Source organism: Melospiza georgiana, chromosome 6 (assembly GCF_028018845.1).
Source record: "Melospiza georgiana isolate bMelGeo1 chromosome 6, bMelGeo1.pri, whole genome shotgun sequence".
Classification (NCBI taxonomy): Eukaryota; Metazoa; Chordata; class Aves; order Passeriformes; family Passerellidae; genus Melospiza; species Melospiza georgiana.
Genome location: NC_080435.1, coordinates 33,392,591 through 33,418,060, shown reverse-complemented (window position 1 = coordinate 33,418,060; position 25,470 = coordinate 33,392,591). Strand labels below are relative to the sequence as shown.

The following is a 25,470-nucleotide window of genomic DNA, read 5'->3' as shown; positions in this document are numbered from 1 at the left end:
AAGATCCTTTTCAAAGGCTTGCACAATTCTACTTTCCATAGTTTATAGTCTTATCTTCTGGTTTCTGTCTTAATACTCATGTGAAGGTAAGCTGTTTGTAAAAGTCTGTCATCCAACAGAGATAGTCCTTCCCAGCAAAGCCAATATTTTAAATTATTATAGTAGTACTAAGAGGATACACACAAATCCAGGTTCTTTCTGAAAGAATTGATAAATCTCTGAGCTTCCTGAGCATTCCCCAGAGGCATTTAAAAATTAAAAAATTGTTTGTGGATGACCCTTCTGATTTCATCTCACCAACACTGTGTTGAGATCATCTTAGACTCATGCAATGCAGGCATTTAGGAAAAGGGAGAGGAGACTATTCTTGAAGAGCTACAATGGTGCAAACAATTGCTGTCATTACATGTTACCAGTAAGCTCAGAAAACAGTTAGAACTGTCCTAATAGCATCAGCCATGATATAATCATCTGAAATTGGACCACCAGAAAGGAAAATACAAGCAACAAATACACTGGAAGTCAGATGAAGAATTCAGCACTGTCAGAATGGAATGGGTCTAAACATTTTTTCTGATGGGGAAAAATAGCCATTGGGAAAATGATTGTTGCTATTTGTGAACATCAGGTTGCTAAGTGACATCATGTGATGTTCACCACTTCATCGGCCACCCACAGTTCTCAAGGAATAGCAACAGAGGGGGTGAAAGGGGTGAAAGAAAACCAAAAGGCTGAGTTACTATTAAAAAAAAAAAGGCCTACAGTTCAAGGGAAGGGAAAATAAGCTTTCCAAAAATACCTTATTTCTTTTCTTAGGAGAATCCAATAGAACTATGCTAAGTAAGAACTTTTCACAAAAGCTGTACCTAGGTGAATCATTTGAAAAAGAGAGACTAAGAACCAAAACCTCCCCCAACCTGAAATGTAAGTTAAGGACCTGCTTTTATATATATATATATGTATATGTATGGATGTGTGCACATGTGAGTTTGTATTGAATTTTTCCATGAGAGGAAGACTCCATTCATTAAAGGCCACATCATACTTTTTTCATTTGCTTCTAATGCTGTCAGATTTCTATATTTTGGGCTCAAATACTACACACTCCTTTAATTTACTAATTTTTTTATTATTTCAGCTATGTCACCTCTACATAGATTAGATTATTTAAGCACCATTTCTCTGAACCTTTGTCACTTCCTGTGATTTGAAGTCTCTTGAAGTTTATGAGGGGAACCAGGACAAGGTTGAGATTGAGATGGAGAAGAGAAAAAGTCTGGATCCAACACCCCACAAAAGCATGGGTGAGAAACTGATGAGCGTGGACGTAAAATAGAGAAGACTGAGAAGAAACAACAAACTGCACAATTCATTTATTTCTATTGTCTGTAAGAAAAACTCTGACAGCATAGATTGGTGGTCAGCATCCAAATCCTCATCCCTTCCTGTTTGGGACACTCATATCACTCAGGACTTGAGAAGCACCTTGCATAACACAAGCATGTGTTATGCCTTTCATGCTACTGTATCTTTTTAGCTGGTAATAGTCATGTTTTTAATCTCACCTGTTTTTTTAGACACCTCTCCCATTATGACTTCTTTTTGATGGCTTTTTGACTGCTTTAATCTGGACCATAAACATTCATTTTAACTTTATGATGCTTTGCTTTAACCTTTAATACTAATATATAAAATGATTGAAAAATATAGATACACCCTAAATGTCTTGTTGTAGAGAGGGAAAAGCAAGAATTTAATTCCATGCACACACTTCTTTGTTGACATTTTCATTTGTGCTGCTGAAAAAGAAAAACACAGCGAAAAGGCAAATATGCCCTCAGTTCATTTTCCCATGCTAACAGAGTAGCTTTTTTTCACTGTGGCAAACACACCTTCCAGACAGGGAGTTGCTTTCGGCCTTTAGTGGTTCACTCCCTTCCTGTTTGAGACCAATTATGTCTCATTTGCAATACCATTAGTCAAGGAAGTGGCTATCCTGAGGTCACTTCTCAGCCCACCCTTCCTACATGGCACTGGAATGCCTTTCTTCCAAGGCACCAGGCCGGGAGGCCGGGCCCTCTGTGTGGTGCAGGCTCCTCCAAAAGCACAAGCAATGTCAATCTCTCAGGACTGGCCACAACTGCTGTGAGCTGAAATGCTCCAAACTAATTTGAAAGCTGTGGCTTGAAAAATTATGCTGGCTATTTATTAAAACAGCAAGCATGATCAGACCAAGCCAATTCACTGGTTTAACAGATGGAAGCTTGTTAAAAATCTTTATTCCAATATGTTAAGAATCCAGTTTTGCTATAAATTGTAAAGTATGACTTGTGAGTCAAGCCCCAGTGGAATGGATGCCTCATACTCTGAAAGTCTCAGCCTTACATTTAAGACCCAACATTTGCAACTTTCTGTTTTGATTCAGGGACCTTTTAGATGTAAATCTATTCCCATCATTTAACAATATTTCATGTTTCCTATCTTTTATTTTAACCAGGATAGATTGTCTGATACTTTACATTTTATCAATCAAGGACAGGATGATGATTATTATTTCTTCTATTTATTAAGTTCTGGTCTATTATCTTTACTACTCAGATAACACTGTGCTTTTACACCTGAAGTACAGAGTTTTAAGTGATTTCCCAAGGCTACACTGTGTACATGACTAGCAGAGAAATAATTTTGTCTTACTATACACAGAAGATCTTCCTTTTCCTGGTATCTCAGCAGGGAGTTAATAGGGGAAAAAAAACCACAGCAAATTCACTTGATTGTGGGAAATCTATGGAAAAAAAGAAACAGGTAGTGATAAAAGAGAGTTAAGAGCTGATAGAGGGAGCTGCTGCAAATTTACATCCTCAGTTTCCCCATGGATGTAGTCTGTGCTGCCCTTGTTCACAGGCTTTCCTGGACTGCCCTGCAGCCTTATGGTGTTACTGACACAGGCTGCCAGGACTCAGTAGCACTTTTCTGACCTCAGGGAATCCCTCTCAGGTAACTCACACTCCTGATCACATACCTTCTTTGCCACTTAAATATTCAGCATTTTCTCATTAAATCTGTATTTGCTATAACATCATAAGACTTGTCTCTGTTGTACTTTTTTGAAATGAAAACAGAGTAAGTAGCAATCAGGCACCTATGACTACATCATAAATGAGTATAAAAGCTTAAACTAAAAAGCTTGTGTACATTTATGAGTAAATCAACTTTCAGCCAGAAAACCTAAAAGCAGGAACACTTTGTGCTTGGGTTTCACTCCCATAACTCCAGTTTTGAGCTGAGATTAATGAAGTTACCTTTCAGTGAAACAAGTGAAAGAGACAAGAATGGCTGTAATACACGAAGCTGCTCCCAGTGAAGCCCCACCATTTAACTTCTAAGAAATAATGTCAGTGTAAATCATGATGAATGCTTCACTGAAATGATTCATGCCATATGGTCTGAAGAGCAAAATGGGCACAGTTTATTTTTAAAAGAATAAGAAATAAGAACTTGGAATATTCATTGCTTTGTCCTGCCAGGCTGAACATTTGCTGCAGCAGGGGCCAGACTTACTGCAGGTCTGTCTTTTTTTGCTCACTTAATATGTTGCACTAGTTTGTGCCTTCAATCTCATTCATAATGGAATAATGCCTACAAAATTACAACCAGTACTCTGCAGCCTCTTCTGCAAACAAATGTTCATTGGGCACCTAAGGGCTACATCATCTTCTCACTTTCCCTTAAAAAAAAACCCAAAAAACAACAGAAATTTCACATGTAATTAGTCCTTACAGTATAATTACTATCTTGGTAGCAAGAAGACAATTAAACTGAGTCCCCTGACAGAGGTGAAAGGTGCTGGCAATTCCACGTGTCATTCAGCTTTCCCTTTTGTAAAACTGCTTATGTTTAGTGCCTTTCTTTCTGTATTCTTGTGTATTTATATCTTCTGTGGGAGACTCCACGTAAGCAAAAAGAAATCTAGGTTCTTTAACAGTCATAATGCTTCTCTTGTAATGCACCACTAGGAAAAAAAGAGAAACAAATTATTCACATTTATTTAGTGATGCTGAAAGGTGCAAGCATATCTCACTGAAATATTTAGGCCCCATAGCTACTACCTTAAAGGTAGATGACAAAACTCAGTGACTTCAATGATGTGCAGTTAAGTTTATAACCTTACAAATCTAGACAGCCTTATTCATTTCATTCCAACTCAGGGAGAGTGAAAAGACACCATCTTCTTAGACAAATACTGGAAAAAGGGTACTGGTGGGTATGTTGCAGTCACTGTGCAAGGTGTCAATGGCTGCCTGGTTCAGCCCTCTCCCATCCCTGTGCATAAAGATGTGCCACAAGAAAGTCACTTGAGAGCAGTCCATCTTCAAGGAACTGAACTTTGTATTCTGCAGAATTTATTACTGTGCACAGTTTCTTGAAAGAATTCATTCTGGACTGAAAACTTTGATGTTACTGCTTCAGGTGGCTTAATTTGGTCTGGAAGATGTTAGAAGGGTGATTTCTAAATCAAATATTTATGATGGGATGTCAAGTTCAATTTCAGCAAGACAGCCAGTAAATGGATGGGCAGGATCCTTGTAGCTAGTGGAAATTTGTTCAAGTTCGGTGACATGGATATCACATCATTCACATTCATTGCAAATACTTCATCTGCAAGACTGATGTAATTAAAATATATAGATCAATGTCAACTTGCAGTCTGATTCCACAATGATGTAATGAGGTTCATATTGCCTGGGGTGGCTACTCCTAAATCATCCTTAAAGATAAGAAGAAGTTTATGGAATGATTAAAAGCAACTTAACATTAGCTTTTAAACAAGCAAGCTACACTTGTTTAAATGACAGCAAGTATGAAGAACAGAACCTATTTTTTTAAACAGGATAGAAGAATGATTAGCACCTTTTTACAGATGGAAGCTGAACAGACTGGATTAAGTTAAACTGATGAAAAAATATCTGTGTAAAGAATCTACTTCATTGTAACAAGTAAACTTGTTATTGGTGTATTTTAAGCTTAATATAGGCTTCTTATATCAACCTAAGTACACACTGAGTGCAGAGTGCTGTCTTTTCTCAATCATTTTTAAACTGTGCACATACAGTTCAACATTGCACGTAGGCCAGCTTGGATTAGAGGAAAGCATTTATCACGTAGTACATTCAACTCCTTCTCCACTCCTGTGATTCCCTCTAGTGGTCAATTAATTGTCTGCTAAATGTTTCTTAGTACTGCAAATTACTTGTACCTCTCCTGCATTAAAACGGTGTCTGGCTCCATTCTGTTTGAATTCAAGAGACCTCATTTTTTATTCCTAGGCTGCATATGAGAAGGACAATGCAATGAACCTCTGAAATGTGCAGCTGCACCTGTGGGCAGCTTTATTTTCCCTTCTAGGAGCAGACAGACCGTGCCCACCACGCAGAGCCCAAGGCCATCTCTGCTGGCAGTGAAGACCAGGAGGTGATGGCCCTGCTGCAGCAGTGGGCAGGACCCTTCCCTCCACTCTTGCCCCTGGGCTGTCTGAGAATGCCCACTGCTAGCCTGGCAGCGGGAGCGCTTCTCAGGCTGTTCTGAACAGTGTAACAATTTGTGACTTGTCATATTCATGCAAGTAAATACTTGAGGTTCACCTACCTCAATGGAAAACTGAGTAATGTTTTGGGGTTTTTTAGCAAGATTACAGGCAACTTGTAATTTAGAGATTTCATACGGAGGGGCAGACCTTTCCCCAAAATTCCCATCTTCACCTTGCTGTGCAGAGAGACACAACTGCCATTTTGTATCAGTTCAAGCTGATTCAGGTCAGTGCTGACCCAATGCTGTCTTCATTTTCTAATCTTGGCTGTGCACCTCTATTTCTTCCTTGGGCTAGCACCAAGAGTTACCTGACTGCTGAGGAAGATGGCCAACGGGGAATCCAGGGAAAAGACAAAAACTGAAAAGCTCCGGGCGCTGGTGACCTAGCTAAAGTCTTGTGATTGTCAAGAGACAGTTTGGGAAACTCAAATTTGTCCTCCCTCATAGAGAACATCTCTAGTACACAGAAAAGTAACAATTTTTCAAGAGCACCCTGTGGAATTAAAATGGTGACTGATACACATGCTTGGCTATCATATATATATTTATGTATAAGCAATGCTATCAAAAGGCAGTGGGAGAAATTACTAATTCAGGTGTCTTCCTGTAACATAAATTAGCAAAATACTTTTATTAGGAATATTTAGCAAGACTCACTGCTGCTATCTACTTGTACCACACAGTATCTCTTAAATCACCAAGTTTCTTTTTAGTTTTGATAATGTTATGCTAGTTTCATTTCTAGTTCCCAGTTCTTTGTCTTAGCCTGCATTATTGACTGATATGAAAACTTCCCAATTTTGGAGAACAACTGCACAGTGATGAATCACTCTGGGTGGCATAGAGGTACAGCTTTAAAAAAGAAAGGAAAAGAGAAGTGGCTATTTCTGTCCAGTTCTGAATATCTTGTTTTCTCATTCTACTAATTGGATGTTAATGTTTAAAAAGGAGCAAGAGTTCATGTTCTGAATCTCTGCTCTCAATGCATGCTCCTTCATTTAGAGAAATTATGTTAGCCCATTTGAAACAAAAGCTAATCAAAGTTCTGCCACATGGTACAAGCCAGTTGAGAGCTGTGAAAGAGATTGCTGAGGCACTGATGTACACATATGGTCAACATAAGTGTGTCAGCCTTCAGGATGCTCTTCCTTCCCCTGACTGCCACAAACAATGTTTATAATTTCTAGATTTCTGTCTGTGCGTGTGGGAGGATGTCATAGCTGTCCTGATTCCCGCTTTTTAAAGCTTAGCACTCAATAAAGCCACATCTTCTGTTAAACAGAAATAATTAAAAATAGTTACTTCTAAAATTGTAGAGATTTCACGCATTAAGAACATCTATGTTATAATTACTTTCATCTGACTGTATGCTTTTCTGGTCTTCATCATAAATTTAGCAACTGGATTTTCTGAAGGTCCATATAAGAAAACACTGGTTAAAAAAGGTCAAAAGGGCTGTTGTGGTTTTACACCACTTGGCAACCAAGCAACATGCAACCATTCACTCGCTCCCTCCTTCTCTCCCTCTGGGAGAGAATCAAAAAAATGGAAACACACATAGGTTGAAAAGTAAAGAGCAAAGGCCACAAAACTTGTGGGTTGAGATAAAAGACCATTTAATACATAAATCAGAAGTTGTGCATGCAAGCAAAGCAAAACAGGAATTAGGTCACTGCTTCCCATGAGCCCACTAGGAGTGTTCAGCCATCTCCAGGACATGAGCTACTTGGGAATGCAAATGCCATTATCTGCAACTCCAAACATCCCCCTTTATTCCCTTCCCCCCCAGCTTTATATGCTGATCATGATGCCACATGGCCTGGAATATCCCTTTGGTAGTAGAGATCCGCTGTCCTGGCTGTGTCCCTTCCCAGCACCACCACTCCCTTCACATGTGGGCTACTATGAGAGTATGAGAAGCAAAAAAAGCCTTGGCTCTGCGCAAGCACTGCTCAGCAATAACAAAAACATCTCTAAAATATCAACCCTGCTTTCAGCACTGCCTCCAAGCACAGTCCCATACAAGTCACAGCGGAGAGAGTTCACTCCACCTCAGCCAAAATCAGCGCAGCAGGGCTGAGGCACCACCCCACAGAGGAAAACCTGCAGGTGCCTGGCAGATACGGCCTGCACCATCTCAGGCAGAATTTCTCAATTTGAGAGGTCACAGAAATAACGCAGAAGTCCAGGCCTCGACACCTGCTTTTCTGAAGCACGTCCCAGAGGGGGCTCGGGGCAGGGTGGCAGAGCTGGCTGCCCTGGCAGGAGCCATGTCCGGAGCCCCAGGGGTGGCTGCGGTCGCTCCCGGTGCCGCTCTTCTCCAGGCGGCTGGCGCCCGGTGGAGCGGGATAAGCGACTGCAGCGGGCAGTGGGGGCTTTGGGGCCGAATGCAGAGCACAGCTGCAGGGCCAGGAGGAGACGAGCCCCGCCGGGGAAGCGTCAGGGAGCCCGGGCGCTGCCCAGCACGAGAGCAAAGGCAGGGCCGGGCTGTATAGAAGGGTCACCGGCAGGGCCGGGCTGTATAGAAGGGTCACCCCCAGACACAGGCGGGGGCTGGCTGGCCCCGAGGCGCTGAGCGGCCCCTCGGAGCGGGGCTGGCCGCCGAGGGAGGGGCGGGGGCAGCCCGGGGTCGGCCCCCGGCCGGGGCTGCCGTGCGGCGGCAGCGGAACGCGGCGGCGGGCGCGGGTTGCGGCGGGCCTGTTTGAGGCGGGCACCGCGCGGAGCCGGCATGAAGGAGCTACCGCCGGGCCCGGGGATGGAGAGCGACATCTTGGATGCGCTGGAGGCCTTGGGGTAACCGGGGAGCAGCGGCGGCTCTCCTCTGCGAGGGGCGAGGGGCCGCGGGCAGCCGCAGCCGCAGGCGAGAGGCCGCGCCGGAGGCGGGAGCGACGGGGAGCGCGGCATCGGCGCAGGAACGGGCCCCGCGCTGCGGCGGCGCCGGGGCTCAGGGCCTCAGGGGCCGGGCTCGGCCGGAGCGGGGTCACGGCGCGGGCGGGGGGCTCGGCCGGGCTCTGGTGCCGGGGGGCGGGGGAGCCCGGCTGCTCTGGGGGGCAGGGCCGCGCTCGGCACCGCGGCGGGCGCTGGAGGCTGGGGGGCAGCGCCGCGTTCTTTGGAGCCTGCCCACCTCCCGCGATGTGCTTGGCGTGGTGAGGGACGAAAACTGTGAGACATTTACTTTTCAGTCATGTCATTCCTCCTACTGCTGGGCAGTCAGTTGTTACTGTTGGGAGGAAATTCGACCAAACACTTGAGTTAACGCTTGAGTTCTGAGAGATCAAGGTGTTTTCACATACACATGTGAAAGTGCCTGTCTCATGTTTTCTGACAAACTATTTTGTATATAAATGACCAGTAACTTTTTGGTGCGTTTAAAAGAAAGAAATATGAATTGTTCCTTGACAAAAGTAATGTCAAAAGAATAATTCCTTTAAATGTAGTTACTAACCAGCTTACAGTAAAATAATTTGAAAATATGTATATTTTATGTTATGCTTACTTCTTATTACTAATGTTTATCTGTCTGTGCAGGTACACGGGTGCCCTGTTGGAGGAGGAGGCCCTGAAAAAAGCAGCAGAAAATGGATTGTCTTCACCAGAATTTTTTGAGCTTTGCATTTGGTTAGGTTCCCAGATAAAGTCACTTTGTAATATGGAAGAAAGCATCACTGCAACAGATGGTATATCGATGTTAATTTAGTATTTGTTCTGTGGATTTAGACCCATACTGTTCAGCTAATAGTGAAATTAGTGTTGAAGTTTACAAGAAAGCTGAAAGGTAGCCAAACTCAGGCTGATATTTGTACATACGTGGCTCTTAGACTAAGATTAAGGTCTTCTGTTCTGAAGACTGTTTCAAAAGGAAAAAAGAAGGTGATTTGACGTGGTTTTAGATATACATTAATGTGAAAAGTGCATTCATGTAATCATATTTTGATGGCATAAATTGCAGTGCTGGGTGTTTTCTGGCTGTTGGTCCAGCACACTGTTCCTGTCAGCACCGTGTGTGGATACCTGGAGTGCTTGGTAGCACTGCCTGATTGTTTCTGCTGTGTGCTGGAGTTTGGATGAGATTTTATATTACTTATGTTTTCACCAAAAAAGTAGTGGAACTAAAAGCAATCACTGAAAATAATGGGCTCATGACTCCTGTCGCTTCTTCATCAGAAAATGATACTGACACGCTATTTAGTGACATAAACTGTTCACTTCCTTCTGATGGTCATTTGTGTTCTTCACAGACTGCTGTAGCATTATCTCATTCAAAACATGAGTACAATGTGCTATTAGAAGGCATACCTTCTTGTATGTAGGACTTTTTAAAGAAAAATGTTACTGGTGTGGAAGGTGGTTAATCTTTGGGCTGTTGAAATCTGCAATAGAAGTGTGCATTAAAAAATTAGATAGCATTTTGATGTTTCTGTAACAAGCCATTAATTGTGCATTTATTTCCATAGGAGTGAAAGATATAGAGAGCTTCCAGCTTGAAATTAGTGGCTTTCTGAGAGAAATGGCTTGTCCATATACATCCCTGGTGTCTGGAGACATCAAAGACAGATTAAGAGAGAAAGAAGATTGTCTTAAACTCCTTTGTGAGTAATAATAATTTTTTCCCGTTTATAATACAGTGTTTTATGTGCACGCTTTATCATAACTGAACTATTTACACTGCTAAGTTCTTTGTGTTTTCAGTTGATGTGTACAGTCCTTACATACTAGCTCAGCCTACATCAGCTCATTTGTGCAAAGTGAAAAATAGAGCAGCATTAGAAAGCTGTTTAGCAGAAACTAAAATTTCTTTTAAAAGTATGGTGCATCCTACTGAGGCCTCTTGATCCCTCTCTTGATCCAGTTGTTCCAGCTTACCTAAACTAAGACCTTGCCCCCTGTGTTTGTGAGAGGGCAGCTTGAACAGCAGTGCTGCACAATCTGAAGGTGCTGAAAGCAGAATTGAGGGAAGCAATGTCTAAGTGTAAGCTGGACTTGGACAAAGAAGTGGCAGCAGGAACCAGTGTGGTAATGTGAAACTAGCCAAGGAACTTGGGATCTGGTGGCAGAAGGGAGTTGAACAGTTAAATGCAGTGTGTAGGCTGAGGTAGGAACTCAGGTGAGAGGAAATGGAGGTAAAGAGTAAGAAACATACTGACCTATTCAGGAGAGAACTGAGAAAGTCTCTCTTTTATCATAGTTATTTTACAAATGTAAGATATTGTAGCTGTACGGACAATGTGGATGCAGAAATGCTTAAGTGTCTCTAAATCTGCTATTATGATGCTTTTCTCTCTAGTATTTCTAAGTACAGAACTTCAGGCTTTAAAGATACTGCAGAGCAAGAAAGTTAAAGGCTCTCATTTGGAAAAGCACAATGAAATTATTCAGGAAATGCAAACTATTTGTGAAGCACTGGGTCTGCCAAACTCCTCATCTTCTGGTATTCCTCCCTTGTTAACCAGTGTGGAACAAAAGGTATGGGCTTTTACATCTTCTCACTACTGCTGAACTGTAAGCACTGTCCCTGTGAGCACTCATCATAGAGTTCAGAGCCCAGCAGTCTTACCCATAAAAACCCTGTCTGACAAGTGCAAAAGAATTTTAATTCTGAAAACCAGCTTAGTCTTTTAAGTTAAACTGTTTGAGTTATGAGGTGAAGTATTTCAGCATTTCCCTGAGGTTGCAATATACCTGATCAGACATATTGTGCCATGCAGGTTTAAGGTAGAAGTTTTCCTCTTACCCATTCAGATGTGCTGTAGCAAGCAGAAAACTTTGGGTAATAACTGTTTGTGCATTTATATACCTGTAGCTGTTTCTGGAATGTATTTACATTTAATATGCAAAACTTAAATTAGTCCTTTTTAGTTTATTAATTTCTTAATTGCAAGTGTGGATTTGTTACAGAAGAGGATGAAAATGCCTGAATTGCCGGTATTCAGTGAATAAGCCAACTTAAACCTTAGTCAGCAAGATAGTTCTTTTTGTTGTATCCCTCCAGGTTTTAACTCATTTCACTGATGTGATCCTTACTCTGATTTCCTTACTGCAGAATGTAAATAGGCTCTTAAGGTGGAATTTATCTTCTCTGTCAGACAGCTGAAAGTTTTGCTCTTCATCTCTCTCTAGTGTTTGGGGAGAGAGTGACTGATCCGCCTTGTAGGGTAGAATGAAAACTCCCTCTGCTTCTGAGTCGTTGAATTTAATAATTTGACATGATTGTGCTTGTTTTTTTCATTCTTCCTCATCAACAATTGGGCAGTTGAACATTCAGAGATTTTGGGGAGAGGGCCTGTTACTTGCATGATTTTCTTACATCTGTCTTCGGTGTGACAAGAAAAAACCTTATATAGGTTAATTTATAAAAGACATCACCCAGGTGCAAGTGGAACTGCCTACTCCTACACTATATGTGTGCTTGATCTATTTAGTTCTAAGAAAATCTTTACATTCAGTAAATATTTTTGAAGGGATGAAGAAACAATTCTAGCACTGTTTCGGGAATGAAAATGTCAAAGTTACATCTGATGACTAATGGTCTGATGGTGCTGATCTCCCTCTGTGAGTGATAGCTGTGTTTGCATCCATGTGTGTTCACAGGCTGTGACCTTCCTTGCTTCATTTCTCTGGTGCAGATTTAGTTTCATTGCGTTGTAGGGACAGGACTCCAGTTCTGCAATTGTGGAACAGCAAGACCAGACCTGGAGTACCATTCCTTCATACACACATAGTGATATAGAACGTTTTCTTTGAGTTATTGGACACCTGGTGTCTGTCACCTTTTGCAAAGTCTGGCATTTCCTATCAGACAGCATCACAGGCTTCAGTTGTGCATGGTGTTGCCATCCCAGTTTGTATAAACTATTACACTTTCAGAAGTACTAAAAATGAGCAGAATCTGAAAAGCGTTTTATCTTTGGTTTTGGTTGGTTGTTGTTTATTTTTTTTAATAAATGCTGCCTGGACTATTCTCCAATGGTTTTGAGGTCTGTCAGTTCCACAGTGGTCATACCACTTGTACTCACTTCAGAGTGTAGAAAGGTGGCAAAACTAGTTCATTCATCTTCTGTGACTCCACATTAATAGTGTAATTTGTTCTCTGTGTGTCTCATCCCTTATGAACAAAGGATTTTTTCTTACCTTGCAGATTTTGTAGAATTTCTGCAATGTGTTTACTTGTCCTTCATCCATTACTTTAATATAGGACAAGTTTGATAGATGATAGATAGAGTTAGAGACCTAAACTTAGAGCTATAGCTGCTTTAGAAAGGTGGTGCCACCAATTAAAGTTCATTGGCTTTGTAAATGTTTTTTTAAGAGCACCGTTTTGTTACTTTTTTAAAATATGAACACAAATTCACTTGAAACAGTATATTTATTTTTCCAAATATTTTTTGGCTTTTGATTTCGTTAGATTCTGCGTAAAATTGCAGTGTTGATGTTTAGTATTATATCATTCATAATACAGACTTACATACTGATCTAGTATTTTTATTTAGTGTATCTGCAAATGTATCTGCAGCATTTCAACATGTCTACTCTTTGTCTCTGTCTAGCATCTTCAGCATTGTCAGTAGCTGTGGGAGTAGTTCTGAGAATAGTTGGGCTGTGCAGCAGCAACCTACCAAAGGCCAGATCACACACTGTATTTTGGTATGGAACATTAGAACATTTATTGTTTTTTAAGTGATTTTCCAGTTTATTTAAGAGATTATTATAAAATCAGGATTGCTTTCTTCATTCAAAATGAGTTTTATAGGAGCTCAAACTTTGAGTGTACAATCATAGCAATCTTTTGCATCTCCAGTAATTACCTAGGGTTGTGGTTATCAATATACCTAGGAAAATGAGAGATAAATGGACAGTATTACAGCCTTCTATCACTAAGCACATCTTATTATACAGTACTGAAAAACTGATAGTAATTTTTAAGTTGTTTAAGATGCTGTTCCCTTGTAAAGGGTATTTATGAAGAGGGAATCTAGGAGTCAACCTGAAATTTAGTGCCAAAACCTCCATAAATTCTAAATGAACATTGATGAAAGATTCAGAAAAGTTTGTGCCAGTGTTGTGCCTTGTAACTAGTGCTTACATCTGGCTGTTTTCCAATCAAGATAGTGTGAATTTCACACCTAATTACAAAGGGACATTCTAATACTGTTTATTTGAAAAAACTTTTAATGTGATATTATTCAAAAGACTTCTGAACTTTTTTGGCCCACATTATTAAAAGTACTCCGCTACTTTTCACATATCAGAGGAATGAAAAGAAACTACAAAGGGCTACTGAACAAACTAAGTCAAAATTAAGCTAAAATAACACTTAAATGAAGTGTGAGAAGAATATTTTTTAATATATTTGGGTAGAAATCCTAGAATTTATTATTATTTAAATTAATGTGTTTCATTTGACTGCTGATTTGTAGTAATTTTACAGATGTAATGGTGCCTGGAGAGTAAGGATTAATGTAACTGCAGGGAGCAAGACCAAAGAGTTGTCCTGTTCACCAGACATCAGGTCAAACAAAAATGTTTTTAAAGTTAGATAAATACTGAATTCATCTGCAGGTATATGAAACAGGCTTAAAAATATTTTGTCCTTAAGATTTTGGGTGATCTCTATGCAACTGTACAGTACACCTTATGACTAATTAAGGCAACAGTCTTTCCTCTTAAGTGTTGCTATTTTAAATTAATAATATAACACCTTTCCACTGGTCAGGTTTTTTTCAAAATCTTGAAAAACTCTGGAGGTGCATACATATATGATGTTTTTCTGTGCAAAAGGTGTTAAATGTAAAAATTACTTCTCTGTTTTGACAGAGGATGAGGATATTTAATAAATACATTGAACATGGTAATGAAATGGGAGCTAATTTTTTTTCAGTTGGACAAAATTACAAAACAAATGAGAAATGTCATATTCAATAAGGATATACTTTATTTGTTAACAGTAAAATATGTGTTTATTTTATGCAGCAGATTTGAATTTGGTTTTTTTGTCTCAAGCAGATCCAATGGCTTATTTGTTTTCATTTTATATTTAGAGACTGTGTGAACTCCCAAAGCAATCCCATAAATTTTTAGTATTACCAAGGTCATTGATTACATGGTATGTCAAATAGTCAAATATACTTGTCTACATCTAGTTTTAATTATTTGGTTTTATATTTAGACCTGAATGTGTAAAACCATTAGGATGATTTGGCTATCACAGTTTGGTTTATGTTTCTTTGAGTATGTTTTCACTGCTCTTTTATCAGGACACTGCATTTGGTTTTGTTTCCACTTGTATGTGCAGACTTCTTTCTGGGTTGTGGTGGCTTTTTTAAACTCCTGCATTTCCTTCTCGGTCCAGGGCAGCTATCATGTGTGGGAATACAGGTTGTAGCATAGATTCTCACATCCATTGTATTCTTGTCCTCTGGCAGACTGTTGTGTGTCAGAGTTCCTGTGCTCATAGCTCTGTCACCAGTCCTGGCTGAGCAGTGTGTTCTGCAGCTGTAGGGCAGCTCAGCTTGTTTCACCATTATAGCTGTAGGAGTTCCCCTTGAGCCCTGCTGATGGGGGTGAGGAGTAAGTAGAGAATCTGAGTATGACTCTACAGTGTGTCAAAAACATAGACCAGTTCATGAGTATAGACCAGTTCATCAGTGAAGAGATTCCTCCTTAACTGTTACTGATTAGTAAAGCTGTGCTGGGTAAAAATTACGTATGTGTTCTCTAACTTGGAAAGAAAACATTGCAGCAATTTGGGGGCAGTTTCTCAGTCAGTAAAGGATTGTTTCATTTAGCTGCTTTTGTTTCTTCTAGTTCTGATTTTCATTGGTTATCTTCCTTAATTGTTCTCTGTAAACTTCCTTTCACTTTTCAGTTCATGGAAATCAGGAGTATGCAGCAGATTGACTTGTGATGGCAGAATGTGGCTTTCATATGTGGAGTCCAGTGTTCTGTTCACCTCTTAGTTGTCCTTGCAGCTGCAGACCTAAAATAATTCTAATCTCTAGGTAGTATTCAGCATCACTGGCTTTCACATCTTCATTCACAGTCTAACTGTAAATTACATTGAGGATTTTTCATTTTGCTGTATTGGTTTGTGTTTCAGCAGCTGGTCTCATTTTGATAGACTCTTTCTTTCAGGCTTTGAGGTAATATTTCTGACCACAGTGGTATATGAGTAGACACCTCTTGCCCCATAGAATTTTTAATTCATCTGCTGTTCATTCTTTCTATACTCATTACTGATCTGTTCATCTCTTTTTGTCATACTGATCTTGCTCTATTGTTAATTATTAGCTTTCGATTTTTGTCTTCAAACATTTGTTTAAATTCAAACATAGTTTGTGCTTGGGTGCATTTGCATTTTGGAGTGGAATATGGCACCGTGTTCATGCTTCAGTAAAAAAAAACTGGCTATATGCAGAAGACAGACAACCTTGGAGTGTTTTTTGTAAAGAAAAAGGTCACAGAGAAGGACTTATGAGAGAGAAAGGAGTGTTGGGATCGGTATGGTACATGGAATTGAACTTCACCCCTTATTGTAACCTCTTTTGATATGAATTGAATACAATAACAGGGGTATTACACTAATTAGATTGCCACTTTTCAGACTGCTAGGCTGTCTTTTCTGTTGGAGTCAAAACAGTGTTCTCCCTTAATTCGTTCACTGCACAATATATTTAACTCAGACCTTTTCTGGGATATTGTGTTTTTAGCCTGGCAAAGTGCTGCCCAGCATTGATGTCAAAAGAAAGAACAAAAACCTTGGTTTTTGCAGAAAATTTGAGATCAGTTATTTTTCTTCATATACACCAAAAAAAAATTGAGATAATTATAAAAATCCTGCCATATGAGAGTTGATTTTTTAAGTATTTGTTTTAAAAATTAACTAGGTGCTCCAGAATTTGGTTTTTGACTTTTGGAATTTTTTTTTGTAGCAGTAATTAGCGATATTTCTGTAACATGTGAAGCTCAAAACTGAGCTTTGAACCATGCCTTTGTGACAAATGTAATGTAAATGCCTGTGTGCCTGCATGAAGTCTTATAATCCTTGCAAATGTATCTAATGGCTGTCCCCAGTTACAGGTTTTACTGTAGATCATGCATTACCTTAATCCTTCCTTTGACATATAAAATAAAATTAATTCTAGTTTTATTAATTTTGCTTCGTTCCCCATAGTTATTTACTAAAACAAATGAAGATGTAGTTCTCTCCATCAAACTTTACAAAACTTGCAGGAACAATAATATGCATGCAGTCAACTCCAGCTGAAAAATCAGTTGGATTATGTTCAAGCTATGTACAAGTGTTGTGGGCATTCATGGTCATGATTTTAGAAGAGCTTTGCCAAAGGAAGTTCACTCAAGAAGAGGTGGGAGAGATTTCTTGTAATGAGAGAGGAAAATGCAGTGGTGTTTGGAAGGTAGAGAGAGCACATTTCATCTCTAATTATTGAGGGCAAGAACTAGTGGAAAAATAGCAAATATGATTTGGGGTGAATGCAAAAGTTTTAAACATAATGTTAGCTGGATCCAGGTGTAGGATTAGAATAAAATTATTGAGAGAGAATGACTGCCTGTCATATCTTCTGCCTTTCTTCATAACACCCATCACCAGATTTTTTGTAGCCCAGTGTAACATTTGGCAACAGAGCTCTGAACTTCCAATTGTTGTCATTCAACATTTAGTAGTATCTAAAATGAGTAATTTAGCTAGTCCTACTTCCTGTATGCACTTGATAAATTTGCTGTATAACTGTTGTTCTGTTAATGGTAGGACAAGTGATGTGCCATAAAATATTTTTGTATAGAGGCTGGTCATCTTACAAAAGTACTCAGGAAATCTTTATACAGTGGATCATAAGCTAGAAGATATGTGTTTGTTTTCATGAGTCTGCTAAAACAAACGTGCTGTGATTGATCTTCTAAGTAGCAAAATGAGATTGTAACAAATTTTGCTGAAATAAATCTAAATATCATTTGTGTTCTGAGATGTATGTGTTTTTTTCAGGTGAAGGACATTCTCTCCAAAGTTAAAAATAACCATGTGGGGAAATCACTGCTAACAAAACCTCTGAACTCTGACCAAGTGGTAAAGAAAAGTTTCTCCATTTCTTTTCAGTATTCAACAGGATGGTCAAAATAAATGCATATGGCTTCATTTAACTTTGCCTTTTTACAGTCACTGTTCTATTGCTGAATATTAATACTAAAATTCAATTGCTAAATACTAATGGTGATAATCAGGTCTTCCAGAACTGACATTATAAAACAGGCCTTGTGTTGATTCATCCATTGCTCATTTTCAAATCATTTTGTACACGCATAGTACTGTAGCGTTACAAAGATGCTATGCAGTTTGTAGTGGTCACCTCAGGATAGACATCTTAGTTGATGGATGGGGTTAAGTTTGAATTGACCTCTATAACTTTATTTGTCTGTTTGAATTTCTTACTGTAACCCTGCAGGAAAGATTGGAGAAGATCAATGATGCTCTTTGCAGTGAGTACGAGTGTCGGCGGCGGATGTTGATGAAGAGGCTCGATGTGACTGTGCAGTCTTTTGGCTGGTCTGATAGAGCAAAGGTAAACTTGATGTGTCTTTTGCTTCCTGTAGGTGGGAGTCTGCTACTGTTCACCAAGTCTTCCTACAGAATATGCATGCCATGTAAATACACAAATACACTTCCATCACTGTTATCTTTTTTCCAGCCTGTTCTCATCTCAAGTTGTAATATCCAAATCCTAGGTATTGAGGAAGGGATTGGATTGAACCAGGCATGGCACAGTCTATCCTTTGTGACTGTTTATAGCTTCACAATTAGAAATTCTAGCATCCTTTGTAGGGGTTTCTCACTTTAATTAAAGTTCCCATCTCCTTGTTTTCTGTATCTAACACCCTCCAATGAAGTAAACTAGGAGAGAACCTCTGCACCTTGTGCAGATTCAAAAGTAAGACAAGTACTGGGCCTTAACATAAATTGGGTGTAAGAAGGTAGTGTTCATAAAGTCTGAGAGGTTACAGTGACTGCCCCCTATCTTGGATTCTGCTAGATGAACAGCTGTTCAGTTGAACAGGTTATTTGAATAGTAGCTTGCGTGAGAAAATCACACAATTGCTTGTAATCTTTCCAGTCACTAAAAATTCCAAAGCACTTCTCTGTCTTTTTTTCTGCTGGTATTGTTTTAATTGTGATAATTTCATTTGTACTGTTTCTTAGAAGTCTGTATATTAAAAAATAGTCATGGTATTTCTGAGCTGGAAATGTATCTTGTTTGTATCCCAAAGAGTAGGGAGATAAGACACACGAAGTTTGTGATTTGATGAAGACACGTGGGAAGCTGGAGGCAGAGGATTTTGTTCATTAGTGACAAGATCAGCTTTCCTTCCAAAGGTTTCTTTAGAAAGCTTAAGCTGAATAAATCTTAAAACTTGAAAAGCTTATTGAAAGGATGGATTGTTACAAGTCTTTGTGACGTCACAATTTGTCATTGACATGTGCAGAATCAGCTATGTGAAATTCACTAAATATCACTGGAACTCACGAGTCAAGGTGCTACTGTGCTGTGTTGGAGCAGCTCACTGTTTAATTTCTGAAGGGGTTGTGAATGTTTCATGCTGCAAGAAAGGAAAAGGGAGGCATTTAGCTCAGAGAAGCCAGATGTCCCTACTTGTATAACTTTCTCACAGCTGTACCAGTACAATTATGTACCTTCAAATTTAAAGTATCCTTCTAAAATGTAGTTGATGTGACTGATGACTAACTTAAGCAGACTAAAACTTTGTCACTTGCTATTGTTCCATAAAAACAATGAATGCCCTTTTGAAATAGAACAATAGTTTAAAGAAATTTTTTATGATCAAGTAGTCAGATGATTCGTTTTCCTGTCTTGTAAAGACTGTTAGTGTGAAATATATGCAGTTACAGAAATAACCAGGTTACCTACTAATTCAAAATAGCATACTGTTTTAAATCTTTTTTTTCCCTCATTTCTCTTGAAGGATGTTCATAACTTTTTTGAGAAGGCTTTGGGAATTGAAAATATTTTGGCATTGATGTAATTTAGTGATTTTTAGTTTTTTAAGCTGAGAGACAAATTGTTGTCTTTTTAAAAATTGGTAGCTTGCCTTTTTTTCTCCACCATTAAATAGATATTGAAAAGTTTCTTTGCTTTTGATGGTATGGCATTTTGGGGATTTTTTTTTTGTTGTTGTTTCTTTGTAACTTGTTCAGCCTCCAAGAGGGCTAAGTTTGCAGACTGAAATGGGTTCACAAATGATGGAGTAATTACCAAGCAGAACAGTCTTGTAAAGGTTCAGCTTGATCTGGTCTAGCCAATAACAAATGTTTTACTTCGCTCTGAAGGTCATTCTAGATTTTCCCAGAAAGTATATTTATTTTTCTTTTCTGCTAAATAAATGAAGCATCAGAGCATGCTTGGAAAATATCTAATGTTGTCTTCTTCTCAATCTCACTTTTTCATGTCTTGCAAAAGTGTTTTGCTGCACTGATATATTTTCAGTTTTTTCCACAAATTTACTTTATGTTGAAGCTGCTCTGTTTTCATCTTGTTTAGAAGCAATCTGTTGAGTATGGGTATGTAAAGCTCTTGAGAGAGCAGTATGGACTCCTTAAGTTGTAGTCTGTAGACATGTTGGAAAACATTAAAGAGTGTTTGATGCCAGTGAATAGAGGAGTTTCTTTTGTACTGGTGCTAAGTTTCAGCATCAATTAAACATAATCAGCAGCACGTTCTGTGTAACAGTTCCACCAACAGGAATAGAACTGCTGATAACTGGCACTATGTTTTGTAATACAGTTTGTATTTCAGAAGCTACACCTCACCTTGTGTTCAAATTGAAACTTACTGAGACCAGCACATGGTTTACAGTAGATTTGTTGGTGTGTTTGATACCTGGCAGGTGAGCAGTGTTTGGTGTTCTTTCAGGTAAAAACAGATGAGATAGCTCGGATCTATCAGCCCAAGCGCCACGCGCTGTCTCCCAAGTCCACCATTTCCCTGGCTCACCTTCTCGCTGCTCGCGAGGATTTGTCCAAGATCATAAGAACCAGCAGTGGCTCAACACGGGAGAAGACTGCCTGTGCTATCAACAAGGTACACTGATCTGGCAGTGAGAAATGGACATGGGCATTTGCAGACCTCTCAAAAGGGATTCTGGAGTTAAACACTGGTTTTGCTTGGTACCCTAATTTCATTTTTTCCATTTAAGAAAGGAAGGTTTGCAGTATTCTGGTGAACATTGCAGAAAGTCCTTTTTTGATCTTCTTAGACAGTCAGTCATGCAACAGGATGAAATAGAGTAGTGTAGATGAGGGAGAAAAGTATGGGGGATGTATGTGTATGTGTAAATAACCTCTTGAGTTCAGTGGAACTGCACACCTCAAGGATAGATATAAGTACTTGTGATATCAGTTCCTGAGCTACCTTGCCAGGATATTATTGTTTGGTTTGTAAACCTACGTCTCTTGTTCATCAGTGTGTTATAAATCACAAAAGTTTCTGTAGAAATGTCATTTTGATGAAAATTACCTGATTTGCTGCAGTATTGAATCAACCTAGTGCTGCTTTCTTGTGGGTGATAAAAGCTGAAGCTTGCAAGTCGTGACATGAGTTTCACCATTCAAGTGGTGACTAAACCTGATTATATTGATCCTGTATTTACAGATTTTTATAATGTTTTTTACCTCATTTAGATACTTTAATATGTTTTGATCCTTAACACTTGGAAATTTCTTAATTATTGTAGGATCTCAGAGAAAGGTGGGTTGTTTTTTTTTTTTCTTGAGAGGACTTCAGTTGGAGTGCCTTGGGCTGATCAGGGAATGTTAACATTGATCACAGAGAGTTTAGGAAATACAAAAGAAAAAAACAGAACACCTTACTTGGATACATTTTTGTTCTCTTCAGAGATGTTTGTTTTGTTTAACTTTGTCCAGTGCAGTTTTTCTTTTTATACACTGAGTAATACCTGCCATAGTCAAGATGCCTAGATGCCTTTTTTTTTTCCTTTTCTTGGAAGTGCTACTGCAGCCTGTTGCATATTTTGTTCGTTCTGGCTCTTTACTGAGAGTCAGTAGTTTCTAATGTTAGCCAGACTGGTGTGCCTTTGAGAACTGCACATCAGGTTGCCAGTTGGGTTTTTTTGTTGGCTGATTAGGTTTGAACTTGAACTTTGAAATTTAAGTAGAAGAGCCCCATCATAAGGAGTCTTTTCTGCATGAATATACATGTGCATTTGTATATATTATATATGAAGTGTGTATATTGCTTATTGCAATACTAATACTTCAGGTCTGCAGTGTTCTTCATTAAAAATTCACAAAAGTAATATGAGCCAGCTAGCTGCCGTTATTTCTGTTTTAGAGGTGAAAAATGAGAACGTTTTCAGAGTTCTGTTGTGGTGTTACAGGGACAGAAGATAGTGATTCTGCTGTCAGGCACTGCACTGAGGGGCCAAATTTCCTGAAAACAGAAAGCAGCGTTTCTCTGTTCACAGGAGAAGATCCTGTGTCTCTTCAGGTTATTGCTGCTATTTTGTAACTCTGAAAATGACCTGTTTTTCCATACAGGTTCTGATGGGGAGAGTCCCTGACCGTGGAGGCAGACCAACAGAGATTGAACCACCTCCTCCTGAAATGCCTCCATGGCAAAAAAGACAAGAAGGTGGTGGAAGAGGTGGCTGGGGGGGTGGTGGTGGAGGAAGGGGTAACTGGGGGGGTGGAGGGGGTAGAGGAGGAGGAGGAGGTGGAGGTTTCAGAGGCGGTGGAAGAGGTGGGGGTGGCTTCCAGGGTGGGGGTGGCTTCCAGGGTGGAGGTGGCTTCCAGGGTGGCAGGGGAGGTTATGGTGGCAGGGGAGGCTATGGTGATCCCTATGGTGGAAGGGGAGGGGGAGGATACCGAAGATACTGAAGTACTGTAAATCTTACCAGAGTAACTGGCAGAACATAGAGGTGGTGTTTACTGGTACTAGGAATTTAGATCTGTTGACTCGGGTTTAGGTTAGAATTAAATATGACCATATTAGTAATTTCATTAGACCAACTGATGTTCTGAGTTCTTTTAGTTAACTGATGTTTTATATTAAAATCTGATGACTGAAGTCCTTGTTTTTCATACTGCTTATATGGTGTTTTTTATATCCTTTTATTTAAAATAAGTCTCAGAAAACTGAATAAAACCCTTTCTAAACAAACAAAAATATATTAATGGTCAGACCTCTCTAATTATTGCATGTTGCATGTCTACTCTCCTGCTCCAAAATCTTGTGTAGAAAAAACAAAGTAGGCCTAAGAACTGGATGAAACCACTTTTAAAAGACTCAAGAATGCTGCTTTCAGGCTTGTTCTCTTCATGTCATTGTTCTTCATTCATAGTTTTCATGAAAATGAATTCATTAATTCATTCATGTAAATGAATTTTCATTTCAAATGTTAAAATCTTTAAGGCTTTGGTGAAATTTATTCAATTAGATTTGATTATTCTTGCAGAACTTCACATTATAGTAACATTGTGATTTAATACTCTACATAAATTAATTGAATCAGGTTGTTTTTTGTGTTCATAATGTATCAGACACTCTTTAATGGTCAGAGCATGTACTGTAAACTCATCATAGTGAGGTTTGATAGTGTCTTATTTTCATTTTACCTGTTTTCCATTGTGGGTGTTTCATAAAAAAAAATTTAAATCAGATTGGGCAGAACACCTGTAGGCATCATGTCTGGTATGAATTTGTGTGTATATCCTTGTGTATCAGCTTTGAGACACAAAGTTGGAATAAGCTTAGCTTTTTAAGAAAGAACATATTTCTTCTCACCTTTTTTTTTCTTTCCCCTAGTTTTTTTAAATTATTCTGTTCTCCCTTGCCTGCTCTGTGTTTGGGAATCACCAGCTGTCTGGTTAGTTAACAAGACACCTCATGCAGCAGTTGCCTTTTCTCAGTGATTTCTCTCTCTGCCAACATAAAAGAAGCCCTGTCTTGACATGGTATGGGTGCCTTCTCCCTCACATTGTTAGTCTAGAAGGAGTTAGCTGACATACCATCAGGGCTGTAAATATATGTAGACAGGAATTAGGTTTAGTGCTGTCACTTAAAGAAGTCAGGTTCTGCTGCCCAGTATCTTTTAGCTCTCCCATGGTGTGAGGGTGCTCCTGAGAACAGAGGTAGGAGGGGGATGCTGCCTGAGAGTGTTCTCATGACAGTGTTTGTCAGGGTCAGGTCACTGCAGAGAGATTCAGGAAGGCATCTGATGAACCTGGTGTGTCTGATGATTAAATAGCACAGCAGGCTTGAAACACTTGTAATTGTAGGCATAACTGCAGGTTGAACTTCAGGGTTTGATTTTGGATTTATGTTCCTCAGTTACATGTTCTTTCTGCACAATTTTCCTATTGGTGTCCATTGGTATGCTTTAAACATGTTTTTTACCTTCATAAACATACATATGTCCTGTTTCACTGGCAACTTCATGCATGAATGTAAAGTTCTGTTCCAAATCAAATTACTGTCTTTCAAAAGCTTTTCTTCTGTTATTTCCTCTCTCATCAGTGTGGTTGAGAATGCTGCTTCTAATGTGATATACATGGCTTTACCCAGGCTTTAGGGTTGCAGCAGGTGCCTGACAAAAAGCAGCAGCAGTTTTGCTTGCTAGAACATGTTAGCTGGGATGTGAACTTCTGCAGCAATTGCTTAATGTCACCCAACTGCTAGCACTGTAGTTGCTTTGCCAATTTTTTTCTATGCTTCCTACTGGCCTAAGCTCTTGGCAGCCTCTGCAGTGGTTATGGAGAGACCCCTCATGGGAGCACAGTGCTGGTTCTCTTGGTTCTGAGTTTGGTTTTTGCCTAATGCTCTGGAATAGCTCCCAAAACAATGACATACCAAATGAGACAGCTGGCCTTGGAGCAAAGTGTTGATAAGCAAAGGAATAGAGAGCAGCTTTTTAACAACCAAAGCCTTAAGATTAAATTCTGTTTGCTCATCCCAATGTTTCTTTTTGCTACAAGTAATCAGCAGTCAAGCACGTGGCTTCATCAAGGAACTGCACTTGGAAAAACAAATTATTTACCTATGCTTAAAGGTTTCGTTAGTCTTAGGATTGCAGCAAGATGGCAGCAGTTTAGTTGGATTGTTGTAACTGCAGATGTGGATGTGCCTTGGTGTTTTTACACTCATCAGTCCATCCTGTTTGTTAGTAGGCAGAACAGTTCTGAATGAAGTAAATCTAAATCATCAGATGAAGCAGGTACATGTCCACTTCAATTCTAACAGTTGAATTATTTCAGTATCATATTTCAGCTATGTGTATGTAGACCATGTAAAATATGGAAATACAAATAGGCTGGAGATTTTTTTTTAATCTGGCCAATTCAGTCTTTCTTAAATAACTTCAAAATGTGAAGCCAGTAGTTTAAAAAGTAAAGTAAGCACCACCATATTTCATGGAGGTATCCTTTGCTGTCCTTTTGTCAGAGTGTATGCTTTTAATTTCTCAAACAATGCAATAACACCATGAAAGTAATTGATTTCAACCTCAAGTTTTGTTTTGAAAAAAAAAGTATTTTCAAAAATGCTGTTGTAAGTAAAAGATTTTCTTATGTGTTTGTGAACATTTTTGTGTTTATTCGCACTTAATGATTACCTAAGTTAATATTGTTTTGTTTGTTGAAGATCTGAAAAAAAAGGTTGAGGATTTTTTTCAGGAATTGAGATACGCTTTTGTCAACAGCTGTAAACACTGAGGAATAAAGTACTGTATTTGAAATTATTTCCATCATCTGTGTGTATTGTGATTTGGATATGTTCCTCCTTTGTTTGTAAGAAAGAATTCCTGCTAGTGATTTACAATAGTGGTGAAACTTACTTTTTATGG

General features: G+C 39.2%; 1 protein-coding gene across 1 annotated transcript; it reads left to right on the top strand.

The window, feature by feature from the left end:
* The first annotated feature begins 8,284 nt into the window (after nt 1-8,284).
* FAM98B (family with sequence similarity 98 member B) lies at nt 8,285-25,365 on the top strand. The gene is made up of 8 exons (XM_058026745.1): nt 8,285-8,382; nt 9,118-9,266; nt 10,044-10,178; nt 10,874-11,052; nt 17,588-17,668; nt 18,045-18,161; nt 20,526-20,693; nt 22,169-25,365. Exons 1-8 carry the CDS (start codon nt 8,318-8,320, stop codon nt 22,505-22,507), a joined length of 1,233 nt encoding a protein of 410 aa, XP_057882728.1. The 5' UTR covers nt 8,285-8,317; the 3' UTR covers nt 22,508-25,365.
* The last annotated feature ends 105 nt before the right edge of the window (nt 25,366-25,470 follow it).

Excerpts from the sequence above, each read along its gene's own strand:
- FAM98B (XM_058026745.1), top strand. The coding sequence starts at position 8,318 with ATGAAGGAGCTACCGCCGGGCCCGGGGATGGAGAGCGACATCTTGGAT. Across the intron at positions 9,267-10,043 it reads AAGCATCACTGCAACAGATG|GAGTGAAAGATATAGAGAGC; the intron begins GTATATCGATGT and ends TTATTTCCATAG. Across the intron at positions 11,053-17,587 it reads TAACCAGTGTGGAACAAAAG|GTGAAGGACATTCTCTCCAA; the intron begins GTATGGGCTTTT and ends TGTTTTTTTCAG.